This window comes from Vulpes lagopus, chromosome 23, assembly GCF_018345385.1.
Source record: "Vulpes lagopus strain Blue_001 chromosome 23, ASM1834538v1, whole genome shotgun sequence".
Lineage (NCBI taxonomy): Eukaryota > Metazoa > Chordata > Mammalia > Carnivora > Canidae > Vulpes > Vulpes lagopus.
Genome location: NC_054846.1, coordinates 61,830,600 through 61,846,708, shown reverse-complemented (window position 1 = coordinate 61,846,708; position 16,109 = coordinate 61,830,600). Strand labels below are relative to the sequence as shown.

At 49.8% G+C, this 16,109-nt stretch overlaps 1 protein-coding gene across 1 annotated transcript in view; it reads right to left on the bottom strand.

Moving 5' to 3' along the window:
- Nucleotides 1-14,217, bottom strand: part of CTPS1 (CTP synthase 1) — a 35,893-nt gene extending 21,676 nt beyond the window's left edge. The window contains exons 1-7 of the mRNA XM_041737957.1: nucleotides 14,078-14,217; nucleotides 9,923-10,101; nucleotides 8,859-9,029; nucleotides 6,412-6,512; nucleotides 5,380-5,496; nucleotides 2,886-2,969; nucleotides 1,933-2,013 (exon numbers count right to left, since the gene is read on the bottom strand). Coding sequence (XP_041593891.1) covers nucleotides 1,933-2,013; nucleotides 2,886-2,969; nucleotides 5,380-5,496; nucleotides 6,412-6,512; nucleotides 8,859-9,029; nucleotides 9,923-10,088 — 720 coding nt within the window. The 5' untranslated portion in view covers nucleotides 10,089-10,101; nucleotides 14,078-14,217. The remainder of the gene's footprint in view (nucleotides 1-1,932; nucleotides 2,014-2,885; nucleotides 2,970-5,379; nucleotides 5,497-6,411; nucleotides 6,513-8,858; nucleotides 9,030-9,922; nucleotides 10,102-14,077) is intronic.
- Nucleotides 14,218-16,109: the final 1,892 nt, after the last annotated feature.

The window sequence follows — 16,109 nt, the reverse complement described above, 5'->3', positions numbered from 1 at the left end:
GAATTTCAACTTTTACTAGAAAGCTGCTATACATAAAAGCTAACTGACAATGGATCCCAAGCCTAAATATAAGCCCCAAATTAACAAAACTTTTAGAAGAAAACATAAAAGAAAATCTCTGTGGCATTTGTTAAGTGGAGTTCTTGGATGATACCAAAAACACAATTACAAAGAAAAAAATTGGATAAACTGGAGTTCATTAGAATGTAAAAGCTTGTGCTCCAAAAGACACCATTAAAACAGTTAAGACAAGGGCAGCCCAGGTGGCTTAGCAGTTTAGCGCCACCTTCAGCCCAGGGCCTGATCCTGGAGATCCGGGATGGAGTCCCCCATCGGGCTCCCTGCATGGAGCCTGCTTCTCCCTCTGCCTGTGACTCTGCCTCTCTCTCTCTGTCTCTAATAAACAAATCTTTATAAATAAGTGAATGAATGAATGAATGAGTACAAAAACAGTAAGACAAGCCATGGACTTGGAGGAAAATGTGCAAATCCTGTATCTGATAGAAGACTTCTATTCAGAATATACCTTTCAAGTTAGGATTTTTTCAACCTCAGAACAGGTGTATTAGGACTTAGCCCATCGTAAGGCAAGCAAGATCTGTACTTAGTAGGAAGAGGAATTCCTGAGCCAGAGCTCCCAGCTCCGGAAGCACGCCGGGAACACTGATCTCAGGCCCTGGGCCAGGCTCACACGCTGACACCTGAGTGCTTGCAGAGACCGGGGGGTGGGTGTGGGGGGTGTGGGGGGTGGCTGCGGGTCAGAGGCTGTCCTGCTCTGTTCACTCCAATGCCAGTGACTTTAACTTTTTGGGCCCTCACTTCTGTATTCCTTGTAGTTTTGTAAAAGGATTTCCTCTTATTTCAACTCTGCTGCTTTCTTCTCTCCTCACTAGGCCAGCCAGGCTCTCCTGCTTCATCTACTGACCCTCAGTAACCTGGTGGCAAAGCAAACTACTCACAACCTAACCACAAATTCCTTGACCTCAACTTCCCTGCTCCCCTCCTTCAGCCGAACCTGACTACAGCCAACATCTCAACTTACCACCACCAGGACTCCCCTACCATGCCCCACACTGGACAGATGAGAGGTCCCAAAATCTTGAATTTCCTATTTAATAGGTACCCTCCGTTAGCACAGGTAATGAAAACGACTAAAATACGTTTAGAGCCTACACCACCTTAAATACCAGGCACCAGGAATATAAAGCCGAATGAAGTGGTCCCTGCCTTGAAGAAGCTCAAAGTCTGGGGGCACCTGGCGGTTCAACTGGTTAAGCATCTGCCTTCTGCTCAGGTCATGACCCCAGGGTCCTGGGATGGAGCCTGTGTCAGGCACCCTGCTCAGCGAGGAGTCTGCTTCTCCTTCTCCCTCTGCCTACTTATGTGCATGCACTCACTCTGTCAAATAAATAAAGTCTTAAAAAAAAAAAAAAAGTTCAAAGCCTATGAGTAGAGACAAATATGGGGACAGGGACACACACACACATTGAGGGGCAGTATAACAGGCCCACCACCAGCACCCCTGAGACAGAGGTCACCCCAGAAGGATCCACCCTGAGGATCCACCTTGAGGTCTGAGGGTGAGGCAGTTTGACCAGTAAAGCTTCACGGACAATCCTGTGTCCTGGCTAAGCCCTGAAGGATGAAAATGAATAGGAGACGGCCAGGCCAACAGGGAGGGTGACATCCATTCAGCATGGCTGGAGCAAAGAGTACAAGGAGAAGGGAGAGAAGTGGCAGGAGAGGTCAGGTGTGTCCAGAAAACCACAAGCGATAAGGTGATGAGAATCACGGGGCCAACAGACATCAGTTCTAGCGGACAGTCTGCTGTCTCGAATTATGAAATGCCAGGAGCCTCACGAAAGTGGCTGGGAGACCTCAGGATAACTAGACACAAAGCACGACTTACACGAAGGCGGAACTGCTACTTACCTGTTCAGGTTCAACATGGCAAAACATCGATATTTTCTCTTTCACTGACGTGTCAAGAGGGTTTGAGCACCTGCACACAACCTAGCAGTAAACAGAGGAAGATGTTCAGACAGAAGAAAGGGATTACGAAGTTGTGGTTTTTCCCTGACTACAGTTAAAATAAACATCACCTTTTGAAGCCGGATCAAAACATTTTAACTCTAGCACAATGCACACCCACTGTTTAAATATAACCCGTTTTTCAAAATTGAAATTCCTAAATCTCAGTCTGGAGCAACTAACTGGAGGGCGGGACAGACAACCACACAGATAAGGAACTACTGGAACCGAGGAACTGGGGCTTTCCTCAGTTTAAGTCCTGGATGCGAGGGAGGGGACAGTGAATGATGGACGGAGGGGAGAGACCAGGCATGACCTCATGCTTGTCCCTGAGGACATCTCTGTGAGACAGCCCCAGCGCAAAGCACCAACCCTGTTTCCCCACCATCAACGAAAAGCATGCCAAGAAAACAAGATTTCAATGTGCCATGGAGCAAAGATTTTCTTGCCTTTTTTTCTTTTAAATTGAAGTATTGTTGACACACAGGTTACATCGGGTTCAGGGGTCCAGGGGTACGACACAGTGATTTGACTCTATACCCTACGCTATGCCCACCAGGCGTGCAGCTGGCTCACCAGGTGACGCCAACACAACACAACTGACTTCATGCCCTGTGATGTGCCCTTCTTCCCTGTGACTTACTCCCTCACGGGACGCCTGTGTCTCCCCTTTGGCCGATTCCCTCCCCTCCCCTCTGGCAACCACCAGTTTGTTCTCTATCTTTATGAGTCTGCTTCTGCGTTTTGTTTGCTTTGTTTTTTAGATTCCAAGTTAAGTCACAGGGTACATGGAGAAGAGATTTTAATTAGGCACACAAGACTACCCTGAAACCAGGGAATCATAAAAATCTTACCAGATCTGGAGAAAGCCCGAGCCCTCTGAGTTCCCGCACGCTATTCTGGGTGGGTTTAGTCTTCTGCTCTCCTGTTGAACTTGGCTATTTTACAAAAGGAAGAAAGTTAATTTCTCTCTGATAAGGAATTTTCAGGTATGATTGTTCTCTGTACCCCTTTTATTGACCATTATCTAATTTAGTGGTGTTTTGTTTGTTTGTTTTGGTCAAAGGCACATGTGCATGTATTTTAGAGTCAAAGAGCTCCACAGTCTGTTTTAAGGACAGCGTACTGGTGCCCGCTGAACCACTCCCCTTCCCCAATTCCCAGAGGCGGCCCCTCTCCCACTCTTACGTGATCCTTCTGGTAGGCTTTGAGCTACTTCTTGATTTGTAGCTTAAGACATTTCCTATGGATTCCCCTGTTAGAGGAGAAACCTTCTCTCTCTACTACATATGCACCTGTCCTCTGGCTACAACCCATCTCCTGATACCTCTCCAGTGCTACGTGTGTTGAGTGTTTAAATACTGCCCACCATAAATCATGCACCATGCTTTTCCTTTCTGTCCAAATTTGGTTTGTTTTCCTTTTTGGTGTTTGTTTTGTTCTGTTTTCTTGGTATTCTGAGTTTCTTAAGCACTAAATTATCCCTTATCTCCCCTCACACTTAGCAGATTTGCTGGGTATAGAATTCTAGGTTGGAAAGCATTTTTCCCTGAGCACTTATAATATAAGGACATAGCTCCAATAGTCTTCTAGTTTCTAGTATTGCTGCTGAGAAAGTGTAATGCCTTACTGACTCTTGGTTTTTCTCTTTAGAGCCTTTTCGAATGTCTGCCCCATTATTCTGAAATTTCAGTGATGTGTCTTGCTGTGGGTCATTTCTCATTCAATATGCTGGGCATCTGGTGGGTCCTTTCAATCTAGAAACTAATGTCCTTAGATCTCCTTGAATCATTTAGATCAAAGGATCAGAAAACTTTCCCTGTAAAAGCCAGATAATATTTTAGGTTTTGTGAGCCATACAGGCTGTCACAAGGACTCGAACTCTGCTGTTTTAAATAAAGAAGTCGCCACGGACAACACATAAACACGTGGGCAGGGCTGTAGTTCCATGTAATTTCATCTGCAAAAACTGGCAGTGAGCTGACTGGGCCTGTGGGCACAGTTTGCTGACCCCTGGTTCTGATTACACGTCCCCTCCGTTTCTCTATTATTTTCTGGAAATCCTAGCCCAGTCCTCTCGTTCTCTTACCCCTTCTCTCACATTTCCTATCTCTCGATCTTCTTGTGTACTCCCCGGGGTAGTTCCTCCACCTTCTTTCTCTCTTTTTCATTCCTGCTATCCCATTTTTAATTTCCAAGAATTCTCTTCTATTCTCTGAATGCCCCCTTCTTAGGCCCAATTCTTGTTTCATGGATGCAGTTTATTTCCCCTTGACCCCTTGACTCTCTGAGGACATTAACGACAGGTTGTTCTGGCTTCCAAGTTAGGAGGTTTCAGCTTCCTCCAGAGCCCAAATTTCCTCTAAGTTCCCCCTTTGTCCTGCCGTTTTGATTTCTTGTGAAGTTAGGTGCTTTTCCCAAATGTCTGGTGAGCACTGGCTGCCAGTTGACATTTAAAAGCTAACTTGAAGTTCTGAGTGAGTGGACTTGTGCCCTGGGGTCCTCACTTGTGTCACTGGGGAGCCTCGAAGGGCACTATGTTTTCTCTTGGGCGAGTCATATACCCTATCATGAACCTTGTGGGAAATGGTCCAAGACTGGATATGATGATTCTGGAAACCGAGGGACAGAAGGCAGGGTGTCCCAACAGCATAGAAGTGAGCTTTACCCCTGTGTTTTTAGTTCAGTATTACCACTCTTCACTGTTCCTAATATCTGCTCGTCTAGAATTCCTCTCCAGAGAAAAAGCTTCAGTCTTCTGCCTAGGTGGGAAAGGGACTGATGCCCAGTTATGCATGTTAGGGAAGGAGATGCTGGGTTCTAGCTGCTTCTCAAATAGCAGTTACCATGATCCGCCCCCCAGCCCTCACGGCACCTGGCACTGCCCCTGCCTGGGCCCTGAGGCTTCTGCAGGGCAAACAGGGCTGCTTCTTAGCTGGCCCTGCTCCAGGATTAGGATTCTGCTCCCACCTCTGCTATGTCACTTTGTACACATCACCTGCTTTCTGGCCGCCTACGTTTTGTTCCCATTGATTATTTCGCATTATCTTTGTGAATTTTTCTTTAAAAAAAATTCCCTTTACTCTAGTTGTAGCAGGCTTTCACCATGTAGTAGAGACAAACGAATATTTTCAATCCACCATCCTCAACTGCAGCTTCCCTGGAAAATCTTCTAAATGTTTTCCATCCGATCTTTTCAAAAAGTAGGATTACAATAATTTTAAATCCACAAAGAAGGTCTTTATTCCCTTCACCTCACATATCTAAAACAGATAAGGAATGAAAACCATCCTCTTCTCTTTCTTTTCCACAACCCCCCCTCCCCAAAGTAAAACTTAAATGCCTTACCTGAGGAACCAGACTGACGTGAATATTACAAAAGTTCTCTCTTTTGACCTTGAACTGGAACTGACGGAAGGCCTCAATAAAGGGCATGCTTTCTATATCTCCCACTGTTCCACCGAGCTACAAGAACAAAGGTACCGTAGAGGTCAAGCACTAAGCCTTTTTCTCGTGGGTTAGTTTTCTAACACTGCACCTCATCAGCTCAGCTCTGTGATCAGAAACAGCATAATGTGGACTCTCTGAGCCCAGATAATGTCACTAAGCAGTAACTGACATTTCTTTATGCTGAAAGGTTACTTTCCTGGACAGGCTCTCCATTTCCCAAGGTTATAGATCTGGCCAAGAAAAAGACTGGGTGAAAAAATGTACTAGAGGTTTTATTTGCACAAAGTTGCGAAGCAAAGAAAACCTAAATCTTATCTACTTGGTTAGCTGTAAATAACTTTTGTATAAAAATGTATCAATCATAAACTGCTGGAATTTCTGAGTCCCCTACTTTTGTGGGAACATGGATCTAGGACCATCAGAGCAGGAGTAAAGAAACTGAAAGCAATGGGGCTCACTGAGAGAGATCAACATTCCTACCAGAGGAGGGCTGAAGGAGCTGACTTTCTCAAGAGATGGAGGAAAACATGTCCTGCCGCTCTCAGCGGTACTGTCCACAAAGAGTGAATGGACACATGCTTGCACAGAGTACTGCTCGCAGTGGTGTGGCCACTCCCATGACTGTGCCCTTACCCGCCCCCTGCAGTGAGGAGGGTCAAGGGCCTCACAGGGCACCTCTTATCAGGAGCTGATGGCCTGAGGGGAGGAATATGTACACTCGGTTAGAAAAGATTCATACTGGGCGCCTGGGTGACTCAGTGGTCAAGTGTCTGGTTCGGCTCAGGTCATGATCCCGGGGTCCGGGGATCGAGTCCCGCATCGGGCTCCCTGCATGGAGCCTGCTTCTCCCTCTGCCTGTGTCTCTGCCTCTCTCTGTGTCTCTCATGAATAAATAAATAAAACCTTTAAAAAAAGAAGAGACATACAAACCTCAATAACGCACACTTGAGGCTCCAGGCCATCTTCATCCACAGGTATTAATGCCTGTCTCATGACCCACTCCTGGATTGCATCTGTGATGTGAGGGACAACTGGAAGAGAGAAAAAAAATACATACCTTAAACTTTTCTGTCAGTGCTGGTGGAGGCAGACATGCTTACGAGGACAATAAAGTGCTGCAGGCTTTGCCTGGAGTGGTGATGGGGTCATAAACATATTTTTGACACAGCTCCGAGATGGCGTTGAAAAATCTTTAGGTTCCTCATACTTCCCACAGCCTCCCTTCCAGGTTCCCAAGTTGTGGCTGAACATACAAGAGGGTAAGGCCAAGCGTGCATCCTGAACTGTGGCCCTGTGCAGAGTCTACCCCGGCAGCACCACAACTCAGCCCCACACCACTGACTGTGGAAGGCGGCTGCTTCACGCCCGGGGGCTTCCCAGGCCCCCATTCCATTGTGTTCCGGTTTACAGAAGGATAAACAATCCCCCGAGGAGAGACAGTTGGGTCCCGCAGGGTGGTCAGGAGCACAGCATCTGGGGCCTGAATGTCTGGATTCAAACCTCAGTTCCACCGCTCCTTAGGTACGGATCCTTGAGCAAATGACTGAACTATTCTTAAGCTCAATGTCCCTATCCACTCAGGGGCAGTAAGAGCTTCAACTTCATGAAGTTGTGGAAATTGTGAGCGACACCACTGGTAAGATGCTAGGCGGAGCGCCTTGCATGCCAGGGCTCAGCAGAGCCAGCTACCAAGCTAAACACTTGTTAAAATCCTAGTTGTAGGACTCGGGAGGCAGCCTCCTAAGGGGCAGGGATTACTGTTTAACTGGCTCGTGTTTAACCAGCAGTGCCTCGGGCACAAGGATACTCATTATCTATTCCACACACAGCAGCCAAAGGGATCTTCTAAAAATGGAAAACAGAGCTCCTCGGCTCCCATGTTCTAAACTCTTCTACGGCTTCCCACTGCTCTGAAATCCAAACTCGGGGACCATGGCCCAGAAGGTCCTGTTTAACCTGGCTGCAGGCCACCTGACCCCCCCTCCACGCATCCTATCCCCCCAACCACAGGTCACTCTGCAAGACACCCTCCACCCCCTGACCTCTATGACAGGGCCCCTGCAGCCCGGGGCCTCTGTGTACAGTGCCCCATCCCCTCGGGCCCCGGCTGGCCTCTCATCACAAATGCCCCTTGGGGAGACTTCCCCTAGCCACCTGTCCAAATGGGCTATCTCCACATACTCTCTCCTCACTATTTATTTCCTCCACAGCTCTTATCAGATGCCGTGTTTCATGTATTTTTGTGTCTCCCACTCAGTAGCCTCCGCCTCCATGGGGGCAACGAGCTCACTGGTCTGGTTCATCACATAGCCCCAGGGCGGGTGTGACTGCAGTTAGGATTCAAAAAATATGTGACGGAAAAAAAAAAAAAAATATGTGACGAATTAATGTGTACACGAATGAATACCCCGGAGGCCTAGAACAACTAACTGTATCATCGAGATCGTCATAATTCCTAATTGACCCCCTTTCCTTGTGTCAGGAGCCCAGAGTTTTATTGCCCTCTGAACAATCAGGAAGGGCAGGTAGTTTATCGCCATCTCCCAGAAAAGGGAACCAGATCTCAGAGGTTAGGTATCAGCCTGCCTTCACACCGCTGGGAAGTGGCAGGGCTAAGGCTCTAACACATGACCCCGATAGCCCCGAATCTTACCAGGGCGGCCCCAGACTAGAGCAGCCTGTCAGCCTGACCCTCGGCTTAGCAAAGTCTAAAGCCAAGAGGAGAGTCACTCTCATAACACACACGCCACCCCCAATCTAGACTTCGGCCATTACACACTAAACCAGTGGTTTTTGAACCCCACCTTTTAAGAGTGGCAATTTTCTCAAAAGAGTGCTGTGCGAAACCCCAGGGCAGCAGACAGACACAGGTGAAGCCGGCTGATGAAAGCACAGGAGGACCCAGAGACCGGCCTCTCAGACTCGCCCAGGCCCATGTGCGCCAATGAGCAGCCTGCAAACCAGTGAACACGAAGGACATTCTTTTCCTACCACTGCCGAAATCCATCCCAGATGCTGGACATATACACACACCACCTGGCTTGCTGCCCTGGCCTAGCTGCCGTCCTTAATTCACACCCATCACTGCGTACGAACAACAGCTCTCTGGACTCAAATCCTGCCACAGGACTCACAGCTTCCGTGTCATTCTCAGAACAGCAGGGGCTTCTTCACATTTATTTTTTTTTAGTAAACAGCTGCACAACTCTGAATTTTCAACCGAAGGCATATTTCAGTAACAATACCTTGACACTTCTGGCTACAACTGCACAGATAGTAAATTTCTACACACAAAAGAAAAAGAAAGCAAATTGGAAAAAAAAAAAGGAAGCAAATTGGTTAAGATGTTTATACCCTGAAGGCAAACCCAGTTTTACCTTGGACGGTTTTCCCCAAGTAATCTCCTTTGCGTTCCTTGTTAATGACGTACTGGTAGATCTTTCCAGTCGTCAGATTATTGTCCTTGGTGAGGCGGATGTCAAGGAAGCGCTCATAGTTCCCCAGGTCGAGGTCTACTTCCCCACCGTCATCCAGCACAAAAACCTCACCTGTGATGAACGGCGGAAATGGTCAGGGTAAGTGAAAAACACGTTATGTCATGGCAAACGCGAGTCTCAAAACATAAACACTTAAGCAGAACAAAGTCTGCATTACCTTGATACGAAGCAGAGAAATTTATTTCTAGAAAACTAAACATGACACAAAAGAAAGAAAAATCACCAACCATTCTGCAAAAGGTAATAGGATACTTCCAGTCTATCAACAAGCTCAGTCTCAATCAGGAAGTAATGAGAGGGCGAGGAACGAAGGAAATCATAGCCTCAAGGGCGGTGGGTACGGGGAGCTTGACAGGAGTGTGCTATCTGCTGCCTACAGAGAAAGAACTTTCAACAAAGCCTCCTACAGAAAAACGTTTCTGATGTGATCAAAGCATGATTTCCTTCAGAACTCATGCCGGATATTAAGATCCTGTTGATCAGAAAAACCAACTTCTGGGCTACACTTTGGTTCCAAACAAAGTTGTGAAACTCAAAGTTTCCCCCGATCCTTTGTTTAACATTCATTCCTTGAGACGTCATTCTAGAAGTTCTGCCCAGGATGGTTCATTCTCACCATCACAAAAGGAGAAGAGCTCAAAAATGGGAAAAAGAAAAAAATGTCTTCTTTTCCACCCTCAGAGACCTCTCTGAGGCCTTCTGAAAGACCTTTCTCTTTCAGAAACCTCTAGACTCTCCTCATGACATTGCCTGTTTAGATTTCTGCTTCCTGCTCTCTGTTCAGGTGAGAAAAGCATATTCCACTACACTAAGGACTTTTCTGGAAGGAAGGAAATGCAAGTTATGTTTATGTAAAATATATACAATTTCCAAAGGCTGACATGTGCTTCTATATACTCCACCATCATTATGTTAATCAAAGAAAAGAAATGCATCGTGCTTACCATGTTCATAAGGAGAGAATGTTCCTGCATCAATGTTAATGTATGGGTCAATTTTAATTGAAGTTACATGTAAACCACATGACTTCAGTATGGTGCCTACGCTGCTGGCAATGATTCCTTTTCCAATTCCTGATATAACACCACCAGTGACTAGAATGTACTTCATTTTACTTTTTGACCTGGGAGTGGGAGAAGGAAAAATTTCAGATAAAGTATATCTCCACAAAGCATGCGTATCTGGGCTCAAGGGCTCTGCCTCTTACTGGCTACGCACCCTCCAGGAGCCTATTTCCCTATCAGCCACACCACTCTAGAAGGTTGTCAGGTGGGACCCTAACAAATACTTCTTGGGAATCACTGAATGGCTTTAGTGAAACGGGAGTCAAAAAGACAACTCGCTTAATCAAATAATGAAGCTCTTGTTGAAGGCTCGGACAACTAACAACCTTGAGAGACAACCTAAAAAAAAAAAAAATGTAAAAACTTAACAACACCTCTGTGAACAGAGAACACTATGCCCCCAACGTTGGCTGACATAGTCACCGGACCCAGGGTTTGGAAGCAGATGCCTCATTATTTTCCCTGCGTGGAAGTGGAAAGGGTTTCAGTCTTGGATGAGCACTTTGGCCACGAAAGAGAGAACGTCTCTGGCCAACCTACAACGTATCACCAAGAAAACACAACTTCTCTAGGTTACGGAAGACAGTAGAGAGTTTCAACGTTGAAAAGGAGGCGCAATGAAGCCTCAAACTCTTCATCAGAGGTGGTTCTCTCCTGTAATTTTCGAATAACTTACTCCTTGCCAGCAGTCTCGCCCAGGTAGGGCCAGGAAGAGAAAGCGCATATACTGCAGGGAAGGAACATCGGATGCCCACCCGGTCTGAAGCACACAATGCGCAGAGGATGCAAAGGGAGGGCAGATTTGATTAAATCCAAAGAGCAGCGCAGCTGTGGCCGGGAATGGAACAGATGCGGTGAGAGATAAAAGGGGTAGATGCACGCAGGAAGAGCAGAGGCTCGAGGTGAGGCGACAGCAACAGGCTTGCCGGGGAGAAATTATCACTGGCCCCCCAGCTCCAGAGGCCCAGACACACCATGTGGTTGGTAAATCCAAATGTGACCAAAGGGAGACACACAATCACCAAGCAGAAGAGAATGCTTGCTTTGGCATGGTCAGGACATTTTCCTCCTCCGGGAACACTTCATGTGAAGCCAGATTATAATAAAAATAAGCTCAGAAAGAACAAGGAAACAGGGGAGTTCTGCTTGAAGCATTCCCCGCCCCACTCCTCCCCGAGGCAGGAATGAATACGCTTGGCAAAGTAAGACCGCTCAACGTGACTTCCCCCTTGGACCTCAAGGAAGACACTTAGAATAGGACTTGATCTATCCTGTTAGAGCGTTTCCAAAAGCATGCTCCTTGGTTTCTGCACAACGTATATGGGGTTCCCACAAGGCGGCCTACAGACCTATAAATCAGAGAAATGCTGTTTAACAGTCAATTGGTTTAATGCCAGACCTCCAGTAGCCTTTAATAACTTAATGCACATTGTGATCTCCCCAAATGGGTATACGTATGCATTCTTCCCAAGTCCCTAATACCTGGTGGGGGGAGGGGCTGCTACTGTCACCTCAGTCAAATGGCTCCTTATGGACACACAAATATCAGAAGTCAAATGGCTCCTTATGGACACATAAATATCAGACTTGGCTACATTTTAGATGCGTTCTAATCAGGTATATCCCTGACACTATATCCAGTCTCAGACTCAATTTTCGACGTCCCTAGAAATTCCTCGGCCACCCTGAGTGGGTTATAGAGTAGGTTACTTTTACAGAAGACCCATCTCATCCATTTGCATTTGATTTGCCCCAACTTTATTCAAAGAGGGTTAAATCTCTCTTGAGGGATGATTCTTGCGGGCTCCCACAGTGCCTGACAATAAAGATTCCAATGTGCCCAAAGACCAGGAGGGAGAGGCTGACAGGACCCACTCACTCACCCTGATGCACGACACTGATGTGTAGGTGCTACTGTGCTGGACACTTTGGGAACCACAAAACCATTTTGTTTTGTTGGTTTTTTTACCTTTATTTGCATTTATTTTATGCAAAATTTACTCCCAGGCCATAGTTTTTGTTTCTTCAGTTTCTTCTGGGGAACCTCCTCTTCTGGTTTAAAGACAATCTGCTCTTTTTCACTACGGATAGAGAGCTCACATATGGGTGAATCCGGCCATAAGCCCTGTAAATTCTACACCACGCCTCGGGGACTTTGTTCACCTAGATGTGCTCAATGACCACATTTAGGGGGGACACTGCTCTGTCCCCTCTAAACCCCTAAGTTCAGCAGCCCTCTCTGAACTTTTAGGCACATGTAGTAAAAATCCAGCACGCTTTTTGGGCCACCGACCCTGTGTGCATGCCCATCATGTGGCCTGGGCACACCTACCAACTCCACCACTGTAATGACCGAATGGCACATAGTACATCTACAGAGCGACAACCTTCAGATACTCGGTGGCTTTTTCGATATGCCTATCCTTGATGGCCTGAGCAGTTTCACGCGTGTTCTTAAACTGAACACGAAGATGCGAACCTCCTGATTTGCGAGATTTTGTAGGGTTTTCTGGGTCAAGTGAATAGCGAGCCATTTTCAGAGATCGTCTCAGGCCACTCACAGGAAGAGCAGGGACCACAAAACTTAATCACATCTGGGCTCGTAACTCAAGTTGCTGGCAGTTTGGTTAGAGACAAAACAGTTACAGATAATGAGTAATCCAGTGATGGTGGGAAACCGGGACAACATGTGAAAGGCATACGTGGAGAAGGCGGAGCAGAAAGCTTTCAGTGGCAAGACCAGGGCAGAGATCGTGGCCCAGCAGAAGAAGGTGTGAGAAAATTAAGGCAGGGAGAGGATCCAGACTGCTCCTGTTTTGCTGACCTGAGACTTGCAGGGAGTCTTCAAGAACTGACTGTCAGATATAAAGCACCGGGAAGGGAGGAGAGTGAACAGGAAGGTGAAGGCCATCTACAGAAAACAGAAGTAGGGCCAAGAAGAGAGATAGGGAGACAGTGGGAAAGACGGAAAGGGAGGACGGGAACACGGTGGGAAATAAGCTGGAAATGTAAGCAAGGGACCAATTCATTTGGAAACCTGAAGGTCCTATCTGAACTTCACTCTGAAGGCAGTGAACACATCAGGGAGTTCTCAAGCACAGACCTAACATAAATCAAGATGCTTCAGGGGCCGCTGGCTGGCTACCTAGGTAGAGGAAGCAACTCTGCATCTCCAAGTTGTGAGTCTGGGCTCCCCCAATGGGTGTAGAGACTACTTAAAAATAAGAAAATCTTAGATAAAAAATGCACAGGGGAATTCAACAAAGATGGAAAGAAAGAAAGAAAAAAAGAAAGAAAGAAAGCTTTTTTTGGTTAAATTGGTGTTTGAGAGCCACCTCCAGCCCTAGCACTTTGTGCACTGAGACCCATCGGGTTGCTCCGAGCTGCCTGCCGCCCCGGGTCCTCACAGCTGGTAAAAATGGGGTGAGAATGCCCCGCAGGGGCCGTCACCGGGGCGGCCGAGGGCTGGGCGTTACAACGAGCGTGCACCTAAGCGGGCCACGCAGACGTAGCGAACTTCTGCAAAACGCAGCAGGTCCGCCGCGGGGCAGCGGGGGCCGCATCCTGAGCCCGGAGCGCGGGCGCTGCGAGGCCCCTCGGCCCGCGGGAGTCGGGGCGCGCCGGGGGCGCCGAGCCCATCCCCCGCGCGGCGGCGCCTCCGGGACCCGGGGCGCCCCCCGGCCGGGCCGAGGCCGTGCTCCCGGGCCGCCGCGGCTGCTCGGGCAGGGCTGGGCGTAGGGGCTCCCGCGCGTCCCCCCGCCCCCGCGCCCCCCGCGCCCCCCGCGGCCCCGCTCGCTCGCGGCGCCCCGCCACGCGGCCCCGCGCGCGGGAGCCGGCTCCTCGCCGGCCCGGCCGCCCGCCCGCCCCGCTCCGCGAGGCTCGCAGCCCATTGGCCAGGCCCGCGGGGCACCTCTCCCTGATTGGTGCGAAGCCCCGTCTGTCCGCCGGCGGTGTGGCCGTCCCGCGCGGCGCTCGGCGGGCGCTCGCCGCTTCCCGCCCGGAGAACGGCTCCCCCGGGGCCCGCAGGCAGCCTACCTGAGGCCGGCTTGCAGGCCTGCCGTCGCGGGGGCGCTGGGCGAGGGACGCGCGGGGCCGCGGGCAGCCAGTGAGCCGGCGCCGCCGCATGCGCCCGGCAGTCTTTCGCGGGGGCGGGCTCCCGGCGGTGCGCACGCAGGGCGGGGGGCGGGGCTGGCGCGCGGGCCCGCCCCCGGGGCGGGGCCTGCGCCGGCCCGAGTGCGCAGGCGCGGGGCGGCCGGGCTCCTCGGCCCGGGGGCGGCGTGCGGGCGGGGCCCGGCGGCGCTGCTGTGCCGGCGGTGGCTGGGGCCGGCTGCCTCTCTCGCCGGGGAGGCTCTCCAACCTGGCAAGGCTGTCGCCGGGCTCCTGCAGCCTCCCAGGCGAGGCTAGATGGTCACACCGCGTCTCTGAACCGATCGACCTCGCGAGCACTAGGTTCACGGCTGCCGGCCGCGGGCCGCAGCTCCTCTCTCCGGCCACGCCACGCCCTCGGGACCGGGGCACAGCGGCGGTGTCACCACCCCACCCCACCCCCGCTGGCCTTTGAATGCAAAAGCCCGGAAGGACGGACTCCTGGGCGCTCGCTCCTTCCCCGCAGCTGGCTTCCCTTGCAGCTGCATCCGACCTGAGGGCGGCCGCTTTGGGCGGAGAGGGCTCCAGAGACGGGGTTCCAGCCGGCTAACGCTCATTGGGCACCCCCTGAGTGCCCCACGCTGGGCCGGGCTCCAGAGGACCCCGTCTCCTGGGCGTGACGACGTAGTGGGGCAAAGCGATCAGCTAGTTGCAGGTCATCGTGATTCTCAGAAGTTCTTGCTGCGGGAGTGCCCAGCGCGGGAACTGACCGAGCCTGGTGGGGGTCGGGGATGCAGGCAAGAAAGTCTTCCCTGAAAAGGTAGTTTAAAGCTGACAACTGACATTAACTGGCAACGAAAGGGAAGGGAGAGGTTGGGAGTGAGAATGATTGAGGCAGGAGGAAAAGCAAGTGTAAAGGCCCTGAGGCCCAGAAGAGCCCAGCACAGCTGCATGGGAAGGCCAGCGTAACAGCATTGGAAGAGCCAAAGGAAGGGAGATTATGAGACCAGACTGGAGAGGCGGGCGTGGCCATACCTTGCAGAGCATTATATAGTCCAAGTGACGGATTTTCTCTGTCCTACAGGCTGTGGAAAGCCATAGAAATTTTTTTGAGGAGGGGATTTTGTTTTCCTCTCGAATGGCGAATACATGCAGATGGGTAATTTTTTTGCCCCTTCAAACACTACACCAGATATACTCGAAAATCTCACCTCTGTACCCCAACGTTCCTGTTTTCTTCCCTAGAAGCAATTTGTCACAAGCTCTTGTAATCTTCATTGAAAGATTCAAACGGAAGGTGTGACATGATCACGTTTGTTTTCAGGAAAACGACTCAAACAAATGGTTTCCAAGAAACCAGTTAGGAGGCTTCTGCAGTGGCCCAGAGAGAGCTTCTGGCTTCTTCAAAATCTGGATCACCATTGCTCCTACCCTGCCAAGCTACCCAAGCTGCACTCAGCTCCAAATCGAAAACATGCTTGGGATGTGTTTGAGGATGTGCTATGGCCACACATTCTTTCGAGAAGCATTTGGTGTTTATCTTAGCGCTGGGACATGATAGACACTGAGAACATACCCACTGAAGTAATCGAGGTGCTGTAGGAGACCCGAGAATGAGCCACGCTGTATTCGAGATCATCAGTTTACCCTTTCCTTGCTTGCCTCGAACCTCCACCTTCTCCTGCCCGATGCTCTTTCTCAGCAGTGGTCTTGCTTCCTATTCCACTGAAAAGTAGAAGCCATCAGGAAAGGCCCCCTGAGCTCCCACTGCCGTGTCCCCCAGCCCCCTTCTGTCTGCACGAGCTCTGGCTCTCCCCGGCGCTGTGGACAAACTATCCCCATAGTTGTCTTCTCCTCAACTCAGGAAGGTCACCCTGGTGATTCTCCCCTTGTGCATCAGCAGTCAGGTCCCCCCCTCCAGATCATTTCCACTAGCATGATGCCATTTCTCCCATCTTAAAGGCTCTCTCTTAACTGTACA